The following is a 25635-nucleotide window of genomic DNA, read 5'->3' as shown; positions in this document are numbered from 1 at the left end:
GGGGAAGAACAGGAATGTTCCAGTCCAAACTCATTTTCCTATTGAAACTGTATTTTCATACTGTTGAATGAATTTAGTGATGTTCCCTTTGGTTATATCACCTCGTACTGGCAGTACGCAGACCACCCCAAGCCTTTCTTGGTGTGTTATCTGTCAGGTGCGTGGCCATGGGGAGTCAGTGCCACCCAGCCTAGCCATTCATTCCTGCAGGGCTGGACAGAGCCATAGGGGACCAGATGGGACCATGCAGGGACAGAGGTTTTGTCCTGTTACCAACTTATACTAATGGAGGCTTCTGTCCCTTCAGTTCTCCTGAGGACCTTGCTCTGTAGGTCCAGCTTAGCCTGTAGGTGTTGATTTATCACCAAAAGCACTTGGGGATCTGGTTCTGTGCCACACCTGAATAGAGGGATCTTTCCAGAAAATAAGAGAACTTGAGAAAACAGTAAAAAATTAAGTCATACTGAAGGAAGGATAAGGACAAACATGAGACTTAAATTTCTCAAAGGAACCCTGGCAGATGGACTAATAGGGTATTAACTGCAGCTGTAATGAGCTTTCTGCAGAGCAGCTGTTTTGACAAGAGTTGCTTTTGAGGAGAAGGGAATGCAGCTTCTTCTGCACAGTTCTTCTCCACTCCAACTGCTTTCTAGTAGGAGTGGGGCTGTCCATGTGCCTGGCAGAAACCAACCTTCCTGACAGAGAGGCCTTTAACACTTCTCTGCTTCTCTCATGAGGGTGTTTTGCTGGGATTTCCTACCAGGACAAATCACACCTGCTGCGACTGTGGTACCATGAGAGCTGTCGGGTCTTCTCTGATCGCCTGGTCACTAAAGAGGACCAGACGTGGTTTGATAACCTGATGAAAAGCATGATGGAGGAGCTAGACACCACTTTTGAGGAGGTTGTCCCTTCCCAGCCAGTTCTGTTTGGCGACTTCATGGAACAAGACGCCCACGTCAGACTGTACAAAGAAATCAACAGCCAGGAAAAGGTAAGGATCCTAAGAAATCATGACAGCATGAATTATGTTCACATCTTCCAAGTCTTCTGCAAACAAAAAGAAAGAAGTTCATAACCATGGGGTTGCTAGAACTGAAGGTCTCTGGAATCATACATCCTCCCAAAGCTCTCCTGTGAAATCCTACCCCAGACATGGCTAGTGGTTGCATTGGTACAGATGGGAATTTGAGGTGGAACAAGCTGTCTCTGCATTGCCTTCCTGGAGGCAGCCTGCTATGCAAAGTCTCCCAAATAAGCCGTACTCAGGAATGAAAAGTGAAATTTGCTGGAAAGAAATGGCACATTACCCCCAAACAATTCTACATTTACCATTAAAGCCTTCACAATTGACCTTTGCAACTAATTAATGTTACTGCTGGATTCCCTGTTGGAGAAGATACTGTGAATAGTTTGGTAGTGGTAATTAAGCAAAGGCAATGAGTAGTGTGTTTTGCACTCATTATCAGAAACAGATGATTATCCTGTCATCTTCCCTCTTGTGATAGCTGTGTGACAGGGACTGATAATTAACTGAGCTTCCTAATCCTTTTTGCAAAGGATGTAGGCCTGTCCCGCAGTGAGGTGAGCCCAGCTGAGACAGCCAGACTTCCCAAGCTGCTGCACAGTCCCCTGATGCACAAAGGATTTGGTCACCTAGGCAGGGACCTCAGTGCTGTATCAATTCTGGCTGATGTTGCTTGCCCAGGTTTACAGCGAGAGTGTTGAAGGAGCGTGACCACATTCTGGATATCTTTGTCTCATCTGCTCTGTCCTGAGACTGCTGTTACAGAGAGCCCTGGAAAAATCAGGAGGCACTGGTTATATGGTTATCCTGTGCAATGGCTGGACCACAAGAGGAGTGCACTTCTCAACCAGCCATAGTCATTCATTCTTCCAGCACCTGCCCTTTTATTGCCCTGACCACAGGACCTGCAGCAGGAGGCAGCTATAGAGCCAGGAAGCCCTCCCAGATGCAGACCCTGGAACAGCACAGGTCAGGCAGCCACAAGCTGCTTTAATTTGAACTGTGCCTTGCTGCATTTCCAGGTAAACAGCATCCTCGGGAACAGGAAACCGTAGTCACTTAGCCTGAGTTGAAGGTCTCCATTCAGCAGTTGTTGAATGCTTTTATTTACCGATTGCTTTTATCTGTTGGCCATAAGTGTCTGTTTCTGCCTGCAGCTGAAGATTGTGATTGAGGATTACCTGGAAGAGTACAATCAGACCCACACCACAGAGCTGAAGCTGGAGCTTTTCATGGATGCAATGCAGCACATCTGCCGAATCAGCCGGATCCTGCGGCAGGCCCCAGGGAATGCTCTTCTCCTGGGTGTTGGGGGGAGCGGGAGGCAGTCTCTCACCAGGCTGGCATCTCACATGTAAGTGATGGGCTCCATTCACATAAAGTGGAGCAGCTCCATCGGGGCTGCCTCCAGAGATTCTCTTTTCCTGTCCTTTCTGCTACTGTTTGCACATTTTTAAGGTTGCTGACTCTTCAGGTACAACAGTCAAAAGAGCTAGGGCTCAGTTAATACGCACATCTACACCAGAAAAATTGGACTTTTGCTTGCTGGTAGTTCAGTTACTGTTGTGTGCATGCAGCAAATTAACAAATATGATGCAGTCCATGTCAACTCAAGGGCCTGTGTAGCATAGTTCTGGGAGAGGTGGGAGGCTCCTTCTTTGGAGCCAGGCAGCAGGAGCTCCTAGTGACAAATGATCAAGTGACACTGACAGCCTGGCAAGTGGTATCTGTGAATATTGGGAGCCAGGGAAATGAACTGAGGAAGCAAGTTCTTCCAGTCCTGAATATAGGATGTGAACACAGAAAACACAGCCATGGTGCCCTGGCACACCGTTCTCTAAGTGCTACATCACACATGGAACAACAAAAAAAAAAAAAAAAAAAAAAAAAGGTGAATTGCTCTCTCTTTTACTGTGAGGCTCTGTGTAAATGTTTGCAGTTGGACATGTACAATGTGATGCTGTTAGCTAATGAAGTTGTGTTTCAGCTTCCTATCTAGCTCAGGTATCGCTACTGTGAGTAAAACATTTTTGGATTGGTAGCTAGAGATGCTCAAGGACAGATGTGTGCTTAGCACTGTAGGAAAACAATGTGGTTAAGTCTTCTCCTCTGTGTCCATGATATGCTCAGGATTGACAAAAGAGGAGACTTCCACTGGATGTAACTTCTCTTTCATTTAGGGCAGATTATGAGTGTTTCCAGATAGAATTGTCCAAAAATTACGACATGACCGAATGGCGAGATGACATAAAGAAGATCATGATGAAGGCAGGCCTTGAAAGTCTACCCAAGACCTTCCTATTTGTAGACACACAGGTATGGGAGTGTTAACATGGTTGATTCCTTCTCATGAGGAGTCAGGAATATATCTCTAAGTTCAAGAAATCCCCCTGAAGAGGGTTGAGGAGCTTGATCCAGGATAACATTGCCTTGTTACTGTAAAGTGTCGCTTCCTAATGACTAAGCCAACTTCTGGAGCTCATGGTTGTGCTCCCAATAGGCTTTTATACTGTCTTCATTATCATAGGAACCAGGTTGCTTCTGGCAGTGCCCTAAGCAGTGAGATAAGCATCTGTCAAATACTTGTTCGCTCATCCTTTTCCCTGCAGGGAGAAGCATATGTGGGCGAAGGCTGGGGGGGGGTATTGGAGGGTACATTTAGACAAGTAGATGGATACTGTGTACGACTGATTTAGCAAAGACAGGGAGGCAAGTGTACCTTTGGAGGGGGAATCATCCCACGGTCTGACACGTCCCTACAATTACTCTGCCTCCTGTACCAATGAGCTTTATCCTAATGGCAAAGCATTCTGCTGTGCTGGAGGAATACCTAGAACAGTCAGCTGGGGCCTGCTTACAGAGTCACTGTGATGAGGCAGGGAGCTAGACCCTGAATGCTATTTATCTGTAAGAAAAAGGTGAATGAGCAGAAGGAAGACTTGTTCCCAGACACCCCACCCCTGAAATGGCTATACATGGCAGTTCAATTGTAAATCCTGGCCGTGAGACAGAGTATGCTTTACTGGAGCCCAGTGATGGCAGAAATTATTTCTTCTAGCAGAGGCTGAGGGCTGTATTTATCCACAAGTTATCTACATGACATGTGGAAACCTGACTCTTCGATGACTTAGGAAATTGCTTTCTCTTTCCCTCTTATCTACTTAGATTAAAAATGAATCCTTCCTTGAAGACATCAACAACCTGCTCAACTCAGGTGACGTTCCCAACATTTACAGCCCTGATGATCAAGAACAGATCATGACAGCTATGAAGCCTGTTGTGCGAGAACTAGGGCAGCAGCCCACCAAGGCCAATCTGATGGCTGCATACACAGGACGGGTTCGCAGCAATATCCACATCGTTCTGTGCATGAGGTATAGCTCAAGTGTAGAACTCCATGCCGCCAATGTTAATTATTCCCTCATTGTTCTCTGTCTTCCATCACTCTCTGTCAGGGGAGCTTTATTTCTCAGCCTCTGAGTTTAGAGGAGGAGTTAAATTTGCATACCACTTTCCTCTAGGAGTAGATACTTTTTAATATATATATTTTTCTGATTTTTAAGGTGAAGCTTGATAAGTTTAAGAATATGATTGTATGTGATTCAGATTAAATATAAGCTTCCTCCTTCATTCATGTGCCATTGAGGTGCTTGCTACAAAAATACCTTGTTGAAATTTTGGGTTCAGTTGTACTGTATTTAATCATGAATTCAGTGTGTAGGCCATGAGCTGTTTGTTTGCTTGCTTGCAGAAGAGGTGCATGAAAATACAGAGTGGTCTCAGCACATGTACATGGAGAAGAATCAGGGCCATTATTTTGGTGTGGTGATGTGATCTCTACAGTCTCTCTCTTGACATGGACTTCAAATCTTGTTTTATTTCTTACCTCCTGAGTATTCTCCCTAGGCAGGGACCTAGAAAACATCACCCCACCACCATCTTAATCTTTCCAGAATATAACCAGGACTTCCAAAAAGTTATCTGTGGATGGTAGAGATAGTGGAATATTGCCTAAACTTCCATTCCTTATTTCTCTCCTTCCTCAGGTATACCCCCTTTCTTCTTATGCTGTAAGACACCAGGATTGCTCTAGGGAAGTAGGAAAACTACTTTATCTTTTTATCTATAGCTAGTTGTAACTTTTTTTGGCATGCCTTTCCACGCAGCCCTATTGGAGAAGTCTTCCGTGCACGCTTGAGACAGTTCCCCTCTCTTGTGAACTGCTGTACCATTGACTGGTTTAACGAGTGGCCTGCCGAAGCTCTGCAGTGTGTTGCCTCCTCCTTCTTGCAGGAGATCCCACATCTTGGTGCCAGCACTGAAGTTGTTAATGGGATGGTAGGTGCTACACTCAACACACAAAGCACAGCTCCTGTATGCTCATGTGCCACCTCTCCATGTGTACACAGACAGGCAACAGCTGCAAGACGCATGCAGAAAAGTCCTCTGCTGTAGTAGTAATGTTTCCTAATTGCTTCATTCAAATCCAGAATCAGTTACCTTTTATATGCCTTGAAATGGCCACATTCATTTCTTACCTGCTGCGTGTCATTGAAGCCTGCATGCATATACTAGCTCTGCTGTGAATGCGTACTTAAACTCTGTAGTCCTAGCCCTGGGCTCTCTATGGGCACCTCATAGGCCTGCCTAACATGCAGTTCTGGATAAGATTGTTTCTTTCCTTTCTCCTTGTAGGTTCAAATGTGTGTGGAAATTCATCAGAGTGTAGCAAGGATGTGCCAAGTGTACCTGGCGGAGCTGGCCAGACACAATTATGTCACTCCCAAGAGCTACCTTGATTTCCTCAGCATCTTCAGTTCCCTGATTGGAAAGAAGGAACAGGAGCTGAGGACAGCCCAGAAGAAGATGAGAAGTGGCCTGGACAAGGTTTGTGCCTCACAGCCACTGCTCTGAGCAGTGATTAAAGCTGCAGGGATGCAGTGAGATGCCTCCCACAGAAGCACCCACCAGGGCAGCACAGACCTTCCCTGGGGCTCTCACTCTGTTCTGCTCCTGCAGCTCCAACAAACAGCAGAGGATGTAGCAAAGATGCAGGAGGAACTGGAGTCCGCCCGCCCTCTCCTGGCGCAGGCAGCCAAGGACACGCTGGCAACTATGGAACAGCTGCAGGTACTGCTGCTGGACAGCCCTGCTATTTCCACACCTGACTGCTCAGGTTTGCACAGCACGTGGGAAGGCCTTGCAGGGATTGCATAAAGTCCTGCTTGATCTGAAAGCTTAAGGGCCCCAGATTAGTACAGCAGGTATTTGTGCAGAACAGCACTACCAGGGAGGATAGCCTTCTGCTGAGGACCCTGCCCTGCTGTTGGTGGGTACCAGTCACAGCCTCCCAGCGTGCTAGCAGAAGCAATGGTTCACATGCCCCTGTATGAAACCACAGCTTAGTGGAGCAGGAAACCAAGCTACCAGCTTCTTTTCCTCACTGGTTTAGCTCTTCACAGACACAGACTACTACTAACTCAGTCCCAAGGTGGCCTGAGCAGCTCTAAGACCAGACTGCTGCCTCTGCAAGGTCTCCTTTCTATGTATCCAACATCAGGGAGCTGATCCAGCTACAGCCTGCTCCTGCTAGCCCAAAGCTCAGGGACCATCACACAGCCACTCATACCACTGCAGAAAAAGGGAACTGTCCTCTGTGGGCTCTGTCTTCCTTCCTCATGTTCCTCCCTGCCCATCTCCCACTATAAAATGGTCAGATTGAGACACAAACACCATGCAACTCTGGGGGACACACACAAGTCCTCACTTTCTCATCTCTCACGCTTCCCAGAGGTGGCCTGATCCACTCACAGAATAAGGTTTGGCTATACTCCACATCCCTCTGCACCTCCTGGTAGTGCTTTAATCCTTAGGGGCAGGCAGAAGTGACAGTTACAGGAAACAAAAGCCTCAGCACATCTTCCTGTTCCTCTATATCCCTATGCACTTGCTGTCACATCCGCTCCCTATACTAACAGGAAAAATGGGTAGAGCAGATAATTCCTGCAGGGCTAACACTGTTCCAGGGCAGGCAGAGCTGGAGCTTATGGATCATCTCTACAATCTCCTGCTGGAGACTGGAGCAGCTAGGCCTCAGCATGTACCTGCTGGAAGAAAATACATGGCCTGATAGGACAGCTGTGTTTCTCACCTAGCAATGCAGAGCACCAAATAGGTGCTGTCTCCAGCCATGCTTCTGAGGTTGTCTTTGCTGCTGCAGGTGGACACAGCTGTGGCCGAAGAGACAAGAAATGCTGTGCAGGCTGAGGAGACAAAGGCCAAAAAAAAAGCCCAGAAAGCTCAAGCCATTGCAGATGATGCTCAGAAGGACCTGGCAGAAGCCCTCCCAGCCCTAGACGCTGCTCTGGCCAGCCTGAGGAAGCTAAACAAAAATGATGTTACAGAGGTAACTGACTGGGGGAGGGGTAATAGAGGTGCTTGTGGTCATGGAGGGCATCTCTGAGGTGTATCAAGGCTGGCAAGGCACTGCACTTAGCTTGCTATTGCTGTAGCTGATCTCAACAGTACTTTGCAGCAATCCCTCTTCTATAAGCTTACAGTTTCCACAGCCTTTTTCAGCATCTCCATCCCTTCCCCTGGACTCATGCAGTGGGCTGCTTGTCTATCTGCACATCCTTCACCAGCCACCTCTTTTTCACTTCCCTGTCTTATAGAGAAAGTCAAATTGTAGTCGGTTGCAGGGCTGTCCTTGTCCATGGGGGTAAGTGGCAGGCCATGCTATGATGCAGCCCTGAGTGTTGACTGCATGGCATGGATATAGATCTAGCAGCACACTGAGCCAGCAAACTCTTTAGAAAGGGGATCCACCGCCAGGAAAGAGAAAGAGGCAAGGGCCAGGGAACTGACTTCAAGGAAATCTGGCTTGAAATGTGATGGTCAGAGAAAAGAAGGTGGTCCTGAGCCTGCAGTGGGCAGTAGCAAAGTCTGTACCCATAGCCTAGAGAAATCTCAACAACTGTCAGCTGCAAATACAGTCACCAGCAAGGGGTGGTGCTGGTAGATATAAGGTATGAGTTTTCACTGCATAGGGTATGATAGCTCTGAAGGAGAACAACAGGCTTATTGCTCTGCAAGTGTGAATAACAGACTTTTATTCCCCACAAAACATGTACAACTTTACCCCATGAAGGTGGGGAAAGACACAGTAGCAGTCCACTTGCCCCCCAGCACCAACCCTCTTATAGAACTGGCATGGAAAGTCTGATAACTATTCAAGGCTTCCAATACCAACTCACAAGATGCTTCAGTTTCTTACACATCAAACCCACCCATTGGTTTCAGGAAAACTCATTTAAGGATTAAGCCCTGTGCTTATCTTAAGCCTAGCTGCTGCACCACGACCTGCGAGTAAAGCCAGGACCCCCAGGGATCTCTCCCAGTCCAAGATTTATGGCTCAGCCCAACAAGAAGAGAACACCACCCCTACAGCAAGGAGAAAGCACCCCTTTGGCCTACTCTTTTGCATTGGGCGGCTCCATCAGCAGCCTCTTGGAGGAATCCAACGCTTCCTTCTCCAGCTTCTCCACCACCTCTCTCAGCCGATCCTCATTGCAGAAAAAATAAATGTAGAGGTTGCGCTCTGCCTGCAGGATAGGGTTCTGCAGAGAACTGCGCTTGACCTTCAAGTCACTCAGGAGGTCTGCCAGCTTCTGGTAGAGTGTGTCCTGCATAGCAGTCAGTTGGTGCATCAGTTCAGTGGTCTCCTGGGGGGCAGAACCCAAATGCATCTGAATGCACAGAAGGGATTTCTTCCCACCCTTGGAAGATCTCATCCCACCAGAAACAAGCTACCTGCCTGCCTCTCACCTCCACGTATATCCAGGTCAAGGTCTCTCTGAACAGATGTGGCTTACTGGGCCACCTTGTCACCTTGGTCTCTATAGTTAAGAGCCCATGCAATGACTATCACTCTTCCCCCTCTCAGCCACTGCCTCACTGTGTAGCTTTCAGTACACGGTAAGGATCAGGCCAACCTCTTCCCCCTTAGTAGGGTGAGATGCAGCAAGTACCCACCCACGTGAGCCCAGAAGGATGGCACAGACAGCTGTGACTTGCAGCCCTGTGCCATCCTGGATGAACAGAAGGCAGCCAGAGGTCCTTGCTTACTGGAGAGCAAAGCTGCAGCTGGTTGGAGTTGTTGTACAGCTGCCGGTAGAGCTTCTCTGTGGCAGACTCCAGGGCAGGGAGCTGGGACATAGGAGCTGCCAGCTGTGTTTCCAGTACCCTCCAATCCTTGACCAACTGGGAACTGCAGGCTGCTATGGCCTCATAGCTGCAGAAGGGTGGCTCATCTCGATCTTGCCCCACCAGCATGTCCCAGAGCCTGCAGGAGGGGACAGCCAGCCAGAGGTGTGAGCATCTGCCCAGCACCAAGGAAAAACAGGGCTCAGGGGGATGGTGTGCTATGGGAGTGGGATGCCAGTGGTCATGACATGAGAGTGAGAGGACAGCCACTCCTTATGAGCAGCCCATGATCCAAGGATTTGGAAAGAGCACCAGAGAGGACAATTGCCAAGCTCAAGAGCTGAGCCTTTATAGTCAGGGACTCCTTGCTGGCAGATACCAACACCAGGTACTGCAGAGCTTTGCAGGAAGGACTGGGAATCCCCTATCAGGGCAGGCCATCCAACCACAGAAAGCTTTTGCATTGCCAGACGAGTTCCAAGCAGCTTCTGCTTCCCACTGGCACATCTCATCCTCTTCATGCCTGAAGATGAGCCTCTACATTTCATCCTAGGAAAGCTTCTTTTCTCCATACTCCTTCCCTTCTTTAAGCCTACATGAGTAAAATCACCCTAAGACAGCCAGGAAGAAATGGATACCATCTCCTGGGGAATTTCATACCACCAAGAGGTCAGAGTGGCCTGCAGTGGTAGCAGAGCACTACCTGGTAGCTTGTATCAAGCCAGATGCCCTCCCTGTTCCCATGCCACCTCCTCCATGTGGAGTCTGTTCCCCGTGCACACACATATCCAGGTCCTTACCGCATGGTGGTGAGGTCTTTGGGCTCTGTCTGTGTGCGTGCACAACCCTTCATGGAGGAGTCGGCCTCTTTGAAATAGTCATGATACTCTTGCAGCCTGGTCTGGGCATCCTTCAAGAGAGTTTCCATCTCTCTCAGCCAAGCAGCCTTCTGGTCCAGTTCCTTTCTCTCCCGCTTCAGCTGGAGCCCCAACAGATCCAGGCGGCTGTGCTGGCTCACCAGCCACGCCGCTGCCTCCTCCTGCCTCTGGGCAATATCCTGCAGGCGAGCAGTTTCCAGGTTGAGCTGCGCCTGCAGGATGGGCAGGAGAAAGAGGCAGGCTCCTGCCTTCAGCAGGGGCAGCAGCTGCTGGGTGTGGGTGTGTGCGATGTCGGAGCGCAGGGCATGAAGCTGCTCCTGGAACATGGTGGCTTGGCTCTGGAGCTGGGCCTCTACTGCACGCTGTGTGAGGGCAGATGAGAGCAGTGTCAGGGCACGCTGCTAACACTGCCTGGCCCAGCCACAGGCTCCATGCACCTGCAGTGCTCCAGCATCTGGTGGGAGGACTGCTGCAGCACAGTCACACCACACCACAATGAGTGTGGTTGGGAAGGAGCACCGACCCTACCTTGTTCTCCTTGATAGCTTTCAGAGTCTTCTGGGCCCACTGCAGCGCAGCAGTGTGGCCTTCCACTTTGGCCGTCATGGTTATAACCTCCCTCTGGGCACAGATATATGCTTGCTCCATTTCTCTCAGCTCCTTCCTGTAACTGCGCTGGTTCCCTGATCGCTCATCTCCATTGGTCCCGAGGCTTTTCACCACCGTTGTTTGCTTGGTGTCTGTTCTCTCTGGGGCTTTTTGGCTGCCACCTCTCTTCACTGCATCCCCCGTACTCAGCATCTCACTCCCACTGCTCCCCTCTGCTAGCAGTTCTGCCCTTGAGCCTTGGACTATTATTTCTTGGCTTTGTTCTGCTGCCACCTGCTGTGTCTCTGCACACTCTGGACAAAGAGCTACTTGTCTTCCTTCCAGAATTTCCCAGGCTAAGTCCATCTCTCTCCAAGCCTCCAGCCTTTCCTGCAGACTGCTCTCTCTCTGCACATCTGCCCCCTGAGCATTGGGAGGCTGGGCAGTCCCTGTCAGGACCTGCTGGAAGAACTGCTCAAACATATCTGCTGAATGTTGCTCCAGCTTGATGTAAGGACTGAGGTCCATCTCGTACAGCATCAATGGTGACCGGTCTTTGCCCACTTCCCCGTGCCAATTCACCAGCTGCCTTGCAACCTTGTTAATCTGGTTCAGAACAGCAGTGGCTTGGAAAACCTCCCTTTCCAGGTCCGCTTGAGCCTTGCTCAAGGTCCACTTCATCACCTTCTCCTCCTCCTGCAAATAGCTCAGCTCCTGCTGCAGACGGGCTGCCCAAACCTGCAGCTTGTTATGCCGCCAGAGCTGACGCGCACGATAGTCCTTCAGCTCCTGGATCTCCTGCTCCAGGGCCTCTAGAGAGGGTCCCTCAGCCTCTGGTATCACGCGTGGGAGCTGTGGGACACGGTGGCACTTCTGCAATGCCTGCTCAAGTTCATCACCTTCCAGGATGGGCTTGCCTGCAGCCACCAGAGCGTCGTAGGCCTGCACCTCAGCTGGGCTCAGCACATTCTCCTCACCCACTGTTTTGCAGAACCACTCAAGGAACTGCTCTGTCTCGGGGCAGTCAAAGAGCCAGTCAAAGTCACTCTCACAAAGGGTTTCTGCCTGGGGGTAGACCAGCTGAAGGGTCTTCACAAACGCTGCTCCTCTGTTGACTGTGCCCAGGAAGGTCTGGGAGCATCTCTGGCTGAACATGGCAAGGTGGCCAACACTAGAAGGGACAAAGCTGGAGTTATTCTTCCCACATCCATCTCAAAGGTTCTCTAGCAGCACTCCTACCAGTCTGATTGAGGAAAGACTCTATTAGTCTCTCCATAACTGCTGCAGACTGCAGGGCCTGCAGCATTTCCAGGGTGGGATACAAGACAAACAAGAGCCCTCAGAGCAAGGGAGAAAGCTTGCCCATGCCCTGTGTCTGTACAGCTCTGGCTTCTTTACTAAGACACCTGTATCCTGTAGATACCCATCACAGAGCACTGGGATTGGCTTTTTCAGCTTACTCACAATTTTCTACATGCCCTTTCTGATAATCAGCTCTTTCTTCTGATACCTCTCCTGCCTGCATCCTCTAGGTGTCCTTCCTCTGGTCCAGAGGAGGCTAAGCACTCCATCTCACTGAGGACCAGGCCAACCCATTGTCTTTGTTTGAATTTAAGGTACGAGCAATGCAGCGGCCTCCCCTTGGTGTGAAAATGGTGATTGAAGCAGTCTGCATCATGAAAGAAATCAAGCCCAAGAAAGTGGCAGGAGAAAAACTGGGCTCCAAGGTGGATGATTACTGGGAGCCAGGCAGGGCCCTTCTTCAGGACCCTGGGAAGTTCTTGGATAGCCTATTTAAGTATGATAAGGTAAGTGGTGACACAGGGAACCTGTGACCAGGGATCAGGCATTGCCTTATGCAGCTCCTTCTCACAACAAGGAGGCTTAGAGCTCCTTCCAGACAACACCCTTCAGCAGCACTGGGGATGTGTTTGGCCTGGAAGTCCTCATGACAGCTGGCTGCTCTTCATGAATTTGGGCAGTGGGACCCAGACACAGGTCCTCCCCTCCTCTCCCTCTGCTTGGAGGAGCTGGGCAGAAATCCTGACATGGGATGGGAAGGCATTTTCCCAACCCTACAGCAGTGTCTCCCAGGCCTCAGCACACAGCAGTGTGATTCTCACTCCAGCATGATGCCTAAACCACCCTGACAGGTCCTGCACCAGGCTGCAGTCAGTGCGAGAAGCCTTTTCTGACCTCCCTCAGTCAGATCTCTGAAACACTCATCTCCAGTCTCCTTTTTCTCCCACCGTTCCTCACAGGACAACATTTCAGACGCCGTAATCAAGGCCATCCAGCCATACATCGACAGTAAGGAGTTTCAGCCAGCTGCCATCGCCAAGGTCTCCAAAGCTTGCACCTCCATCTGCCAGTGGGTGCGTGCCATGCACAAGTACCACTTTGTGGCCAAGGTTGTGGAGCCCAAGCGGGTAAGAGACAACAGGCTGGTTTGCTCTTGGCATTAGGGAATGCGGGACTAGCAGTCCCCTCCTGCAGGCAGTGCTGAGAGTTACCAGCTGTGCAGTGCAAGTCAGGGCTTACACTCAGATCAAGCCCTGGCAGAGCCACTAGTACCAAAAGCCCATTAGCTTAATGAATTCAGCTTAGGACACGTTGAAACAGGGTTAATACTGTGCTTCCAGAGTCATTCCCACGTTGTGCTTGTGCTTCAGCCTTAATTCTCTCCAAGCCTAATGTTTGGAGTGTTATTCTGGGGCAAACAGAGGGACCTTTCCTTCTGTTCAACAGTGGGCCACATCCCAAACTTGTGTAGGCTCACACAGGCTGCTGGTTTTTTTTTGGAGCTATACAGAAAAGCCTTCCTCACACCTGTCTTTATTTCTGGGCTTGCAGAACCTGACGTTGGAGTACAGCAGGTCAGCCTTTGTTGTACAGGGAAGGATCTCAGTTCCAGCTAGTGCCCTTATGGGGAAAAAAAAAAAAAAAAAAAGAAAGGAAAAAAAAATTCTTCCCCAAACCAGCTTCTGCTCTAAGATCTCTGGCTTTCTGGGGAAGAGCCTGGCCACATGCTCAGCATATCCACTGTCTGCTTGTGTTATCTCCTCAGCAAGCCTGGCAGGAGGCAGAAGAGGACCTGCGTGCCACTCAGCAGGTCCTTGAGGAAGCAAAGCAACGCCTGAGGGATGTTGAAAGTGGTATTGCCATGCTGCAAGCCAAGTACAAGAGTTGCGTAGCCAAGAAGGAGGAGCTGGAGATGAAGTGTGAGCAGTGTCAGCAGAGACTGGACCGCGCCGATACGGTAGGGGGCAGAACCGGGTTCTTCCTGCTTACAGGAGACAGCAGGATTTCAGGTCAAGGAGCACAGTGCTGAAAACCCCCGTGCTTGCCACTTCCAACAGCCCGCAGGTCATGGCAATACTAGGTTGGAGCTGGTTGGCCAGATCTCAGCAGCACATTAGGGCTGGTGAAGCTAAGCTTCCCCATGCCACAGCTTTCTTAGCTAGAAACGGGGCCAAGAGCATCCCAGTACACCCAGGACAAAGTGCTTAAAGCTGGAGACAGAATTTAGGATACGTAGGCACCTCTGGTCCCTAAAGTCACCTGCAGTATTACCCAGAGATTAGCAGGTCCAGGACCAAGCAGCTCTCACCCATGTAACTTATTCCACAGCTTATAAACAACCTGGCCGATGAAAAGGTGCGCTGGCAGGACACCGTGGAGAACCTGGATTACAAGATCAACAACATCGCTGGGGACGTGCTGGTCGCGGCTGGCTTTGTTGCCTACCTGGGCCCCTTCACAGTAAGTGTGCAGGGTTTCCTGCGAGGGGCTCAGTAGCCACTCTGCTTTCCTGGCCAAATGGGCTGCAGGTCACATTCCATCAGCTCTTAACCCCAAAGCAGGGTGCAACCTGGTGCACTTCCCAGTCCCTCTGATAACCTCGTTGCCCAGGATGTCTGTTAACACCTCACTGTGTGCTCTGAGCAAGGGCAAACCTGTAACACCATAATGCCTTCAAGTAGGGCACACAGAATATGGCAAAAGGATGCAGTATCCCTCCTGGATCTCTCCATTTGTACTGGAGGCAACACAGGATCATACTTGAACAGAAACAGGAGACTGAGATGCACACAGTATAATAGCTGCTACTAAAAGAACGGCTCTGATTGTGCTTCTTGTGGCAGGGACACTACCGCGTAGCGCTGTGCAAGGAGTGGCTAAGCCAGTTCTCAGAAAACAATATTCCTCACACCAAGGAACCAAACCTGATCAGCACACTCGGAGACCCCGTGGAAATCCGCTCCTGGCAGGTAAATTGCAGAAAAGGCAACACCCCAGACTGAAGATGCAGGGGATAGGTCTGCCTCAAGCAAAGGCTAAAAAACTCAGCGTGCAATTCACTGGGAGCTACTGTACCAGAGGAGAGACTCCAAACCAAACAGCTCAACAATTGCTGCCAGGGCTCCCTGTACAACGAGCAGGAGAGGACCAACAGCATCCAGGGCAGCAGCAGCTCTGGGAGCATCACACACCTCAGTGCACTGGGTTTATGCTTTATGTCACACACCATTACAGCAAAGCCCTGGCCATAGCCTGCCTACGCCTAACTCCACAAGCATGGCTCTGTCCTGTGGCTCAGCCCCTTTTCAGGCATCTCTGCAGTACCCTCACCATCATCCCCCACCCAGCCATAAGCATTAGCACACAGGCGCCAGGGTAGTAAGAGCTTCATAGGATAGGCCCTGTTACGTATCACAGCTACCATCCTGGATGACTAAACAGAGCCCAAAATGCTTGGGACTCCCTAAATCTGAGCCCTAGAATTGATCTAACATACTCACAGCAGGCACACACATTAAAAGGAGAACAGGCCAGTTAGCATCTGAAATATTATATATGAGTTATATCACATCTCAAAACATTCCCAGCAAACAGACTTTTCTTCCCAAACAGATTGCTGGCTTACCCAACGACACCCTGTCTGTGGAGAACGGGGTAATAACCCAATTCTCCCAGCGCTGGACTCACTACATAGATCCTCAAGGACAAGCAAACAAGTGGATCAAGAACCTGGTAAGAGCTGTGGGGCAGAGAGCCAAGTCTGCAGAACTGGAGAATCAGCCTTCTGTTAGGAGCTGTGCAGAGCAGCCTCAGATCTTGTGCTGCAGAGCTGCAAGCACCCCAACTACTGCCCCAGCCTGGCCCTTCCCATACCAGGCAGGGACTGCATTCATCCCAGCTGAATTTCCCTACTTAGGGAAATCAGCACAGGGAAGCAGTCTTGGGCTTTTATAAGCAAATGAGGCCTCTGATTCTGGGAACCCTACACTCTTCACCATTACCCTAAGACAGAACAATACTAGCATGACCCATAACAGCCTATAAAGCCTCTAGGACAGAGGGCTCAGGGTGCTATTACCTAACTCACGAGCACAATACCTGCTGCCAGAGTGCTGGAAACACAAGCCACTATCTCTTCTCTCCCTCCAGAGGGCAGCCCACTGCCCTTTTAAAGGGCTAAGAGGAAACCTGACAGCTGCTCCCCTTGTGCTCCCCCATGGGCTTTTCCCACCCACCTGCTCTCACTTTGCGGATAAATGAAGTGTGAGTTGCCAGTACAGGGCTCTGCAGAGGCAGAGCTGCCTGAAGAAGTCTTTCCCGAGCCCTTACTCCTCCGCCGTTTCTGCTGCCCAGCTGGGCTGCGTGTAGTGTCTGGTGATGCCTTGTGAGTGGGCTAAACTTGCCAAAATTGCAAAAAAAATAGCTGAGGAAGAAGACGTGTAATTTCTGCTGCTTTGGGGAGTTAAATCGGCACAGCAAGAGGTGTACAGTGCATGAGAAGGATGGGCAAGGCACAGCAGAAATGAGATTAGATGCCCGTGGTTGACTGAGTCTTAGCCTGCACACCTGAGCAAACATCCCATCAGCAAACAGGCTGCAGGCCTGGCCCCAGAGTTAGGACCCAGGTGTGCCATTGCCCCCATACACCCTTCATCTCCTCAGCATGGTGGGAACAGAGCCCTTATCATCAACACCTGCACAGCTCTATGCTCCTCTCCATCCCTGCCTGCTCCTGCTGCTTTTCAGGAGAAGGTGAACAGCCTGGAGGTGGCCAAGCTGAGCGACCGGGACTTTCTCTGCAGTCTGGAAAAAGCCGTTACTTTTGGGAAGCCTTTCCTGCTGGAGAACGTCGGCGAGGAGCTGGATCCAGCCCTCGAGCCCGTCTTGCTGAAACAGGTTCTTTATCTTGCGGTGGTGAGGGGCAACTGTGGGGGCCAGGCTGGAAAGGGGGTTCCTGCCCTGGGTGCAGTGGGACTCGGTGGGTTTGCAGGTCTCCCTGGGCATGTAGCTTTCACCTGAGTGCTCCCTTTTTAGTGCTCATATGTCTTGGCAGCCTCCCTCACACCCCAGTGTCCTGCCAGCAGGCATTTTGTCTGTGCCTGGCAGTCAGGGCCATGAAATGTGGAATATAGGTTCAGGCGTTCAGGTCTTTCAGGCACCTCTGAGCTCCTCTGCCCATCTCTTCGGGCTCTCTCCTCACCACAGAGCCCAGGACACGATGAGGTGCCTTCCCTCACAAGAGGTAGGTGTCCCAGCTCTTCTGCCTTTGTCTCTCTGACACAGACCTACAAACAGCAAGGCAACACAGTGCTGAAGCTAGGGGATAAGGTGATCCCTTACCATGAGGATTTCAAGCTGTACATCACCACCAACCTGCCAAATCCTCATTACAGTCCTGAAGTTTCCACAAAGCTCACCCTCATCAACTTCACCCTCTCGCCCAGGTGCGTGCTTACTCCAGTAGCTGCTCAGCCTCATTCCTCGCTGTCCTCAAGCCTTTGGGCTTGTTGTCCCTACCCTCGTCCCTGTGGCTTTTGTTGCAGTGGCTTGGAAGACCAGCTGCTGGGACAAGTGGTGGCTGAGGAGCGGCCTGACTTGGAAGAGGCTCGAAACCAGCTGATTCTTAGCAATGCTGAGATGCGTCAGGAGCTGAAGGAGATAGAAGACCAAATCCTGTATCGGCTCAGCACTTCTGAAGGAAACCCTGTAGATGACTTGGAGCTCATCAAAGTGCTGGAAGCATCCAAGCTCAAGGCGGGGGAGATCCAGGTAGGAGATAGAGGTGCTTTTTCCCTGCAGCTGCACATGCCCTGCAAGCACTGCACAAACCACGATGTCCCTTGTGTCCCTCAGGCCAAGGTGAAGGTGGCAGAGCAGACAGAGCAGGACATCAACACCACACGCTTGCAGTACGCGCCTGTCGCTGTCCGCACACAGATCCTCTACTTCTGTGTCTCAGACCTGTCCAACGTGGACCCCATGTACCAGTACTCACTGGAGTGGTTCCTCAACATCTTCCTCATGGGGATCAGCAACTCCAAGAGAGCAGGTGCCTGCCTGAAACGTCATCTCCTTCATCACACCATGTTCCTGGCCTAGAAGCTAGGGTCCTAAAGAGTAAAGGCAAACGTGCTCACATGCCTCAGCTTTCAGCATGGCTCAGAGCTGCCTGTGGTTGTGTCCGCACAGCAGGGTAGCTGTGGGCTCAGCCTGCCCTCCACTCGCTTCCCCACTGCTCTGCTGCCACGGCTGACCAGGCTGGAGAGGTGTTAGTGCCACTCACAATACCATACTCACACCATACCCTCTTGGCATGGTGTGGTTCTGCTTCTCAGGGAGCTGCCTCCACGCACAGGTGCTGGCTGCTGCTGTCAGGCTGCAGGAGCCCTCCCCTGTGCCCTAGGCAAGGGGGTGTCGTGGTGGCTGGGCCCCTTCAGCCTGCCGTGGTGCAGTGACTCTCTCCGGGTGTTGGGGCAGCGATTTCATCCATGCCAGCTCTCTCCTGAGCAAGAGCAGAGGCAAGCACCTCTTCATCCACCTGCAGAAAACACCCCTTCTCTGGGGGCTGCTTTCTCCGGGTATGACACCTGTCCCGAGCCCTTCCTCTGCCATGCAGTGATCACACACCCACACCAGGAAACGTCTGGCATGGCACACTGACTCTTGCAGCCTTTCTCAGGGGTTTCTGTGCTAGGTCTGTGCTTGAGGGCAACATCTCTTCCTAGGCAGAGAGTGGCTGTGTCCCTGTGACTGGGCACTGACAGCACCCTTGCCCTGACAGCACAGCCTCTGCTTCACCCACCACCCTTGTCTGATTGCTGCCTTTTTTCCAGATACCGTGAAGGAGCGAATCACAAACATCAACAACTATGTCACCTTCAGTCTGTACAGCAACGTGTGCCGTAGCCTCTTTGAGAAGCACAAGCTCATGTTTGCCTTCCTGCTTTCTGCACGGATCCTGATGAATGAGGGGCAGATCGACATGGTGAGCAAGTCCCCCCAGTCCTTGAATATGATCCCTGCAGGGCAGCTCAAGCCCAGGTGGTCAGCTCCCTCGCTTAGCGTGCTGGCATGGAAAAGGATCCTTGTTCCCTGGGGCTGGGCATGGCAAACCTAGGGCTTTTCTGTTCATTCAAGAACTCAAACCTTTCCCTGTGCCTATATGCAAGCTGCCTAGCCTGAACCACTGCAGCTTCTGCCAGTCTGCTGCTAAAGTTAGTGAGTTGAGAAGGAGCAGGCAGGGATTCGAGGCTGCAGCACCACAGAGGAAAGCTAACAGCAACTGAATGGCAACACCGATCTCACCGGACCCTCTGGTGTTCACTTATGCCTCCACACACTCCCCTGGCCGGAGAGGCAGCCAGAAATTTACTACAGAATACTCCTGAAACGTGGTGTGCACCCACATGCTCCAGGTCCAGGCAGGTAAGCTGCAATCCCCGACCTGTTCGCAGGAGGAGTGGCGGTACCTGCTGTCAGGGGGAGCCGTAAAGGAGATGCGGGAGAACCCAGCTCCAGACTGGCTGTCTGAGCGAGCATGGGGAGACATCCTGGCCTTGAGCAACCTGAAGAACTTCTCTGGCTTTGCAGATGACTTCACAGCTAACCTTGAAGCGTTCAGGGCCATTTTTGACAGCCCTGAGCCTCACAGGCAAGTATCCCGTGCTCTGTTGATCTTGCTGTACTGCACCTGGCACATAATGGCATCCCTGGGAGAGCACGAGGAGCTGATCCAGCCAGCTCCACTCATAGTGCCACACAAGGGAGAAGACGAGGCATTGTCTTGTCTCCTGAAGGGTAGAGCTTGCCTGTGCAGGCCTGGCTGGGGTTTGGGTTTCTGGCCCTGTTGCTTGCCCACGGCAGAGCCCAGAAGCAGCTGTGGCTCTGGTTTTCCCCCTGATGGTTTCAAAGCTATGGACAACAACCTCAGCCAACTGGCTGGATGGTCCTTGATCCTCCTGAAAACCCGTGGCTTCTTGCAGGTAGCTTGGGTGCTTCTTGAGGAGCTGCAAGATCTGATGCATCCCCCCCAAAAAAAATATATCTAATTGCTTTGCAGAGAGCCGCTGCCCCAGAAGTGGGATACTGGGCTTGATGCCTTCCAGAAGCTGCTGGTTCTGCGGTGTCTGCGGGGAGATAAGATCACCAATGCCATGCAGGACTTTGTGGCACTAAACCTGGATCAAACCTTCATTGAGCCGCAGGTACCAGCCAGAAGGAAGCAATGTTGGGGCCAGGAGGAGAGCAGGAGGCCTCAAGCTGGCTGCAAAGGGGCCGTCAGCATTTCCCAGCTGCAGTGAAGCTGCTCGTGCCTCTGACATAGAGTTAGGGCTGCACTGCCAAGAGTCCACATAGCTGGAGAATACTTCTGTCTCAGAGGAAGGATATCCTACTTCTTATCCACAAGTTAAACTGCATTGGGAGAGAGCAGTTAGTGCAGGCGTACAAGAGTTTAAACAGCAAATGGGAAATTAGTCACTGCCCTGCCCATAACCCTGCCAAAGGAGAGCTGTACCAGGCCCTTATTGATCATGCTTCTGGCCTCAGCCCCCAGCACCACGCTGGGGACACAGAGAGGAGCTGGGGGAGGCAGTGCTGTGCGTGGTGCCACAGCACAGCCACGGTGCACGCTCCCGCTACAGCCGCTCCACTACAACGAGCTGTCTGTGTTGCAGACCACTGACCTCTCCGTCGTGTTCAAGGAGTCCAGCGCCACCACCCCGCTCGTGTTTGTGCTGTCCCCAGGCACTGACCCAGCTGCCGACCTTTACAAGTTTGCTGAAGAGATGGAGTTCTCCAAAAAACTCTCTGCCATTTCCCTGGGCCAAGGCCAGGTAAGCTGCTGGTGCTGAGCCAGGGCAGGACTGTCCTGCTGGCACTCCTGTGATCTCACCTGGCTCTGGGGAGGCCAAACGCCCTTGCAGGACAGTGACAGCATCCTCCTGCCCTAGGGCCCTCACTGTCCAATATTCTGCTAGCTGGAGGAGCCATTTCATCAGGGAGGGCTGCAGCTGTTCCCCTGATAGAGCCCTCCAACTTCCTGAATCCATCTCGAATTCTTCCATTGCACCCTCCCACCCCACGGCCCACAGACCTGGTGAGGTTTGAAGGGCCCTTGCTGCACCCTCAGTAGATGGCGGTGGTTCAGTTGAGCCCCAGGGACAAAGCCAGGTTATTGAAAGGGGTCCTGCCACCCAGCGGCATTGTCCCTGTCCAGCTCAGCAGGATGCAGCCTGGTGGACTGGGGTCTGATCTCCTCTCATCTGCCTCCTCAGGGCCCCCATGCTGAAGCCATGATGCACAGTGCCATGGAGCAGGGCAAATGGGTCTTCTTCCAGAATTGCCACCTGGCCCCCAGCTGGATGCCTTCACTGGAGAGACTCATCGAAGGCATTAACCCCAACAAGGTAACACCCACCCCCTGGCTGAGGAAAACCCGTGTTCCCACCCCACACAACAGCGTGGCTCTGCTGCCCAGCAATCAGATTTCTGTGCTGCCCTGGGATCTCCTCCTCCAGCTGCACTGCTTTGCAGGCAGCCCTGTTCCTCCTTCTCTGTGAACCAAAGGAAACCACCTCACCTGGTGGCCACTGGAGCAGGGGGACATGACATTTGTGTCTCCCCTCTCCCAGAGGACTGCAGCTTTACCGCTGCTGTGGCCATTTGCTGAGGTTTCCAGTCTTTGGGCCCTTTGGTGTCACACAGTCTTGGGCCTCCAGCAACTGGAGGCTTGCATGGAGCTGTTTTACCCAGCAGCTTCCCCTCTGAGAGGGAGACTGAAGCACCAGGAGGAGCCCAAACCTAGTTCCAGCACACCCACAAGTTCCCCAACAAACCAGGGCATCGGTGCAGGGAGCACTCACTGCCTCCTGACCCCCTAGGTGCAGAAGGATTTCCGCCTCTGGCTCACCAGTCTGCCAAGCAACCACTTCCCTGTGTCCATCCTCCAGAACAGCTCCAAGGTGACCATTGAGCCCCCCCGCGGGGTCAAGGCCAACCTGCTCAAGTCGTACAGCAGTTTCAGCGATGACTTCTTGACTTCCTGCTCCAAGGTAAGGAAGGCCCAGGTTTTGCTCCCCAGTCTGTGCCTGCTCCTATGCACGTGCTCCCCCAGTCTTGTCTTTGGGTACAGATCTTCTCTCCTAGAGCCCTCACGTGACAGAAAAGGGCTGGTGGCAGCTCTCGTAAGCCTACACCTGCTCTGTGAGGAGCCAATTAGAAGTTTCAATGAGAGAAACAGAAGCAACAGTATTGTGGAGGCCTGGTGAAGACACGTGAATTTCTTGAAGCAAGGGAGCAGGCCCACAACCTTCCCTAGTGCAGCAGCTTGTCTGAGGTTTCTGCCTCTCCGGGCTCCATGCTGAGTTGGTGCATGTCATTTTTTCCCTGCCACCAGGTCCCAGCAGGAGCTTACCTCATCCAACATCTCCCAAGCTGAGCACCTCTTCTCCCTGCTTCTCTTCCCACAGATCACAGTGTTTAAATCCTTGTTGCTGTCACTTTGCTTCTTCCACGGGAACATGCTGGAGAGGAGGAAGTTTGGCCCTCTGGGATTCAACATCCCCTACGAGTTCACAGACGGAGACCTCCGCATCTGCATCAGCCAACTAGAGATGTTCCTGAATGAATACACAGATATCCCGTACAAGGTGGGGGTGTGAGCTGGCCCCTCCTGGGCAGAGAGTAAGCTCACGAAGCGTGCACGGGATGGAAAACCATTGTGGGGTCCCTCACAGGTTCTGAAGTACACGGCTGGGGAGATCAACTACGGCGGCCGCGTGACTGATGACTGGGACAGGCGTTGCATCATGAATATTTTGGAAGATTTCTACAAGCCTGAGGTTCTAATACCGGAGTTTGCTTATTCTGAATCTGGGATATACAAACAGATCAGTACTGCCTCAGACCTCAACGTAAGTACTTGAGTAACGGTGCGCGGCTTCATAACTCTGGGCGGGGATGTCAGCATCGTACAATGGGGCTGTATTTTTCCCTGAAACCCACAGCTTTTCCATTTCCCTGGGGGAATTTAAGTTTGTAAGAAACTGGGGATCATCAGCGGTTTCCGGGAAGCTGCATCTGATTTAAGCAACAGGAAGAAAATCTTGTCCATGTGCACAGGAGGAAGTTGTAGCTATTGCCAGAATTCCCCATCTGAAGGCAGTTATGCTCTGAACCACTTTGATGTCACATACCTAAAGTGCCTGAAGAGCTTTGTGCAGAGGTCACTACAGGAGGCTCACTGCCAAGCTGCCCACTCGTGTAGAATACATTTGTTTTGACACAAGTGTGATTTAATTCCCCGGTCAAACCATGAACTAGGGCTATAGCTTCCGTTCAGCCACTACAGCTGGCTCCAAGGAGCTGCCGCCCCCTCAGCGTCCCCTTCTGTGTCAGCCACTGCCCCTGCGTCAAAGCTGGGAGTTACATTTCCTGGCTGAATGGGAGACAAGGAGCTGTGTAAATGTCAGAATCTCAAGCCCTAAAACAAGGAATAGCTTCCACCTGTGCCTGCAGGTTTGTGGTCTGCTGGGTTTAGCTCATCAAGCAGCCCTGGTTTTATTTGTTTCTTCCTGGCCAGGCCCATGGCAGCCCTAAAGGGTACCACAGCTCTGGGGCTCCCAGACCTGCTGTCTGTCTCACAGCCCTTGTGGCTTCCTCTCCAGGGGTACCTGCAGTACATCAGAAGCCTGCCGCTCAACGACAGCCCGGAGCTCTTCGGGTTACATGAGAACGCCAACATCACCTTTGCTCAGAAGGAGACCTTTGCCCTGCTGGGGGCCATAATGCAGCTGCAACCCAAGATGTTGACGCTGGGCAGCCGCAGCAGGGAGGAGGTGGGTGCCCCCTTCCCATCCGTGCACGCAGGAACACCAGCTCTCAGCGGGAGCAACGCCAGCACCACGCTGCCTCCCAGCTGATGGCACTGCCATCTGGGTCGTGGTCCTCTCCTTTCCCAGCGGCTGTGGCCAGCAGGATGCTCACCTGCTCGCTGCTTGCTTTCCAGCTCGTGGAGGAGACCTCAAGGGACATCCTGGCAAAGCTGCCTGCCCTCATGGACTTGCAGGAGGTGATCCGCAAATACCCGCTGCTCTATGAGGAGTCCATGAACACGGTGCTGGTGCAGGAGGTGATCAGGTAACCCCTTGTGGGGTCCTGTCCTGGGCCAGAAATCTGCTGGGATGTGCGTGCCCCTGCTTCCACCCCCGTCCCCTTCCCCAAGGGACTTCATTACTGAGCGTGGCAGGGCGGTGGCAGCAATGGTCATGACTCTGCTGTCACTCTGATCCCTCCGCAGAAACATCAGCTTTTTCTCTGTAGGTACAACAGCCTCCTGGAGGTGATTGCTCAGACGCTGAAAGATTTGCTGAAAGCTCTCAAGGGCCTGGTTGTGATGTCTTCTCAGCTGGAGCTGATGGCCGACAGCTTGTACAACAACGCCGTCCCTGCAATGTGGAACACCAAGGTACACCTCCCAGCCAGCCCAGCTGCCCAGGGAAGCTGGACAAATTCCACAGCTGGGCTGGGCTGTCTTACACAGCACAAAGCCCCTGGGGCTTGCAGATGTCTCCTGCCTCATGCAGGAGTTTCTCAGCCCTGGGCTGGATGAATCCGTGGGCAGCTGTCAGCAACTCAGGCACGAGGTTTAGGGTATCCTTGTATGAATTCACCACCTTCCCCTGCTGGTCCCCCCACAGGCCTACCCCTCGCTGAAGCCCTTGGCATCCTGGGTGAACGACTTGGTGCAGCGGATTGAATTCCTGAAGAAATGGATCAACCACGGGATCCCCTCCGTCTTCTGGATCAGCGGGTTCTTCTTCCCCCAGGCTTTCCTCACGGGGACACTGCAGAACTTCGCCAGGAAGTCTGTGATCTCCATCGACACGATCTCATTTAGCTTCCAGGTGAGTGACTCAGCCAGATTTCTTGCTGGATTGCTTGGGAATTTGCTGATAGAACAAAGCAGGCCTAGTTCTAGCCCCAGCCTGTTCAGAAGTGGAGCCAGTTGCTGCACGGGGAGCCCATCACCTGTGATGTGCTCAGATACGTACACCAACACCACCAGGCACCATCACGAAGCAACCAGAGACCTCTCCGTCTCTCTAGACCTGCTCACATTTCTCTCTCCAGGCTTTTCCTCAGGCTACTGAGAGCTGGAGCAGGTTTTGGTAGCATTTACTTAGCCAAGAGCAGTGTAAGGGGTTTTGGGGGAGGTCCTGGAGGCTGAGCCTCCACAGCTGTGCCTTGCTCACAGCCCCGGGCCCGCTCTCCACCACAGGTGATGAAGGAGTCAGCAAGCGAGCTCGCTCACCCTCCCGCCGAGGGCTGCTACATCCACGGGTTGTTCCTCGAAGGCGCCCGCTGGGACCCCTCTGCCTTTCAGTTGGCGGAGTCCCGGCCCAAGGAGCTTTACACGGAGATGGCAGTCATCTGGCTGCTTCCTGTCCCCAGCCGCAAGCCTCCAGCCACCGGCATCTACCTGTGCCCCATTTACAAGACGCTCACTCGTGCAGGTAGGTGCCCTGAAGACAGGTCTCCGAAAACCAAGGAACCCATAGAGCTAGCTAGGAAAGACAGCTCGGGAGAGGCTGCAGAGCTCTTCTGCCTCCTGCTGTGCACTGGTATTGGAGCAAG

General features: G+C 52.1%; 1 protein-coding gene across 1 annotated transcript in view; it reads left to right on the top strand.

The window, feature by feature from the left end:
• Nucleotides 1-25635, top strand: part of DNAH1 (dynein axonemal heavy chain 1) — a 71430-nt gene that overhangs the window by 45516 nt on the left and 279 nt on the right. The window contains 31 exon segments of the mRNA XM_032194130.1: nucleotides 764-994; nucleotides 2185-2381; nucleotides 3208-3343; nucleotides 4193-4401; nucleotides 5194-5365; nucleotides 5723-5914; nucleotides 6047-6157; nucleotides 7248-7433; nucleotides 12315-12506; nucleotides 12960-13127; nucleotides 13766-13957; nucleotides 14329-14460; nucleotides 14844-14969; nucleotides 15613-15732; nucleotides 16747-16896; nucleotides 17284-17444; nucleotides 17544-17769; nucleotides 17854-18049; nucleotides 18834-18985; nucleotides 19455-19655; nucleotides 20064-20204; nucleotides 20676-20834; nucleotides 21276-21407; nucleotides 21882-22052; nucleotides 22470-22649; nucleotides 22737-22913; nucleotides 23667-23837; nucleotides 24008-24138; nucleotides 24322-24466; nucleotides 24699-24905; nucleotides 25280-25514. Of these exon segments, the coding sequence (XP_032050021.1) occupies nucleotides 764-994; nucleotides 2185-2381; nucleotides 3208-3343; nucleotides 4193-4401; nucleotides 5194-5365; nucleotides 5723-5914; nucleotides 6047-6157; nucleotides 7248-7433; nucleotides 12315-12506; nucleotides 12960-13127; nucleotides 13766-13957; nucleotides 14329-14460; nucleotides 14844-14969; nucleotides 15613-15732; nucleotides 16747-16896; nucleotides 17284-17444; nucleotides 17544-17769; nucleotides 17854-18049; nucleotides 18834-18985; nucleotides 19455-19655; nucleotides 20064-20204; nucleotides 20676-20834; nucleotides 21276-21407; nucleotides 21882-22052; nucleotides 22470-22649; nucleotides 22737-22913; nucleotides 23667-23837; nucleotides 24008-24138; nucleotides 24322-24466; nucleotides 24699-24905; nucleotides 25280-25514 (5299 nt within the window).

This window comes from Aythya fuligula, chromosome 10, assembly GCF_009819795.1.
Source record: "Aythya fuligula isolate bAytFul2 chromosome 10, bAytFul2.pri, whole genome shotgun sequence".
NCBI classification, from domain to species: Eukaryota; Metazoa; Chordata; class Aves; order Anseriformes; family Anatidae; genus Aythya; species Aythya fuligula.
The sequence above is the reverse complement of the archived record's forward strand: the minus strand, read 5'-3'. Positions and strand labels throughout refer to the sequence as shown.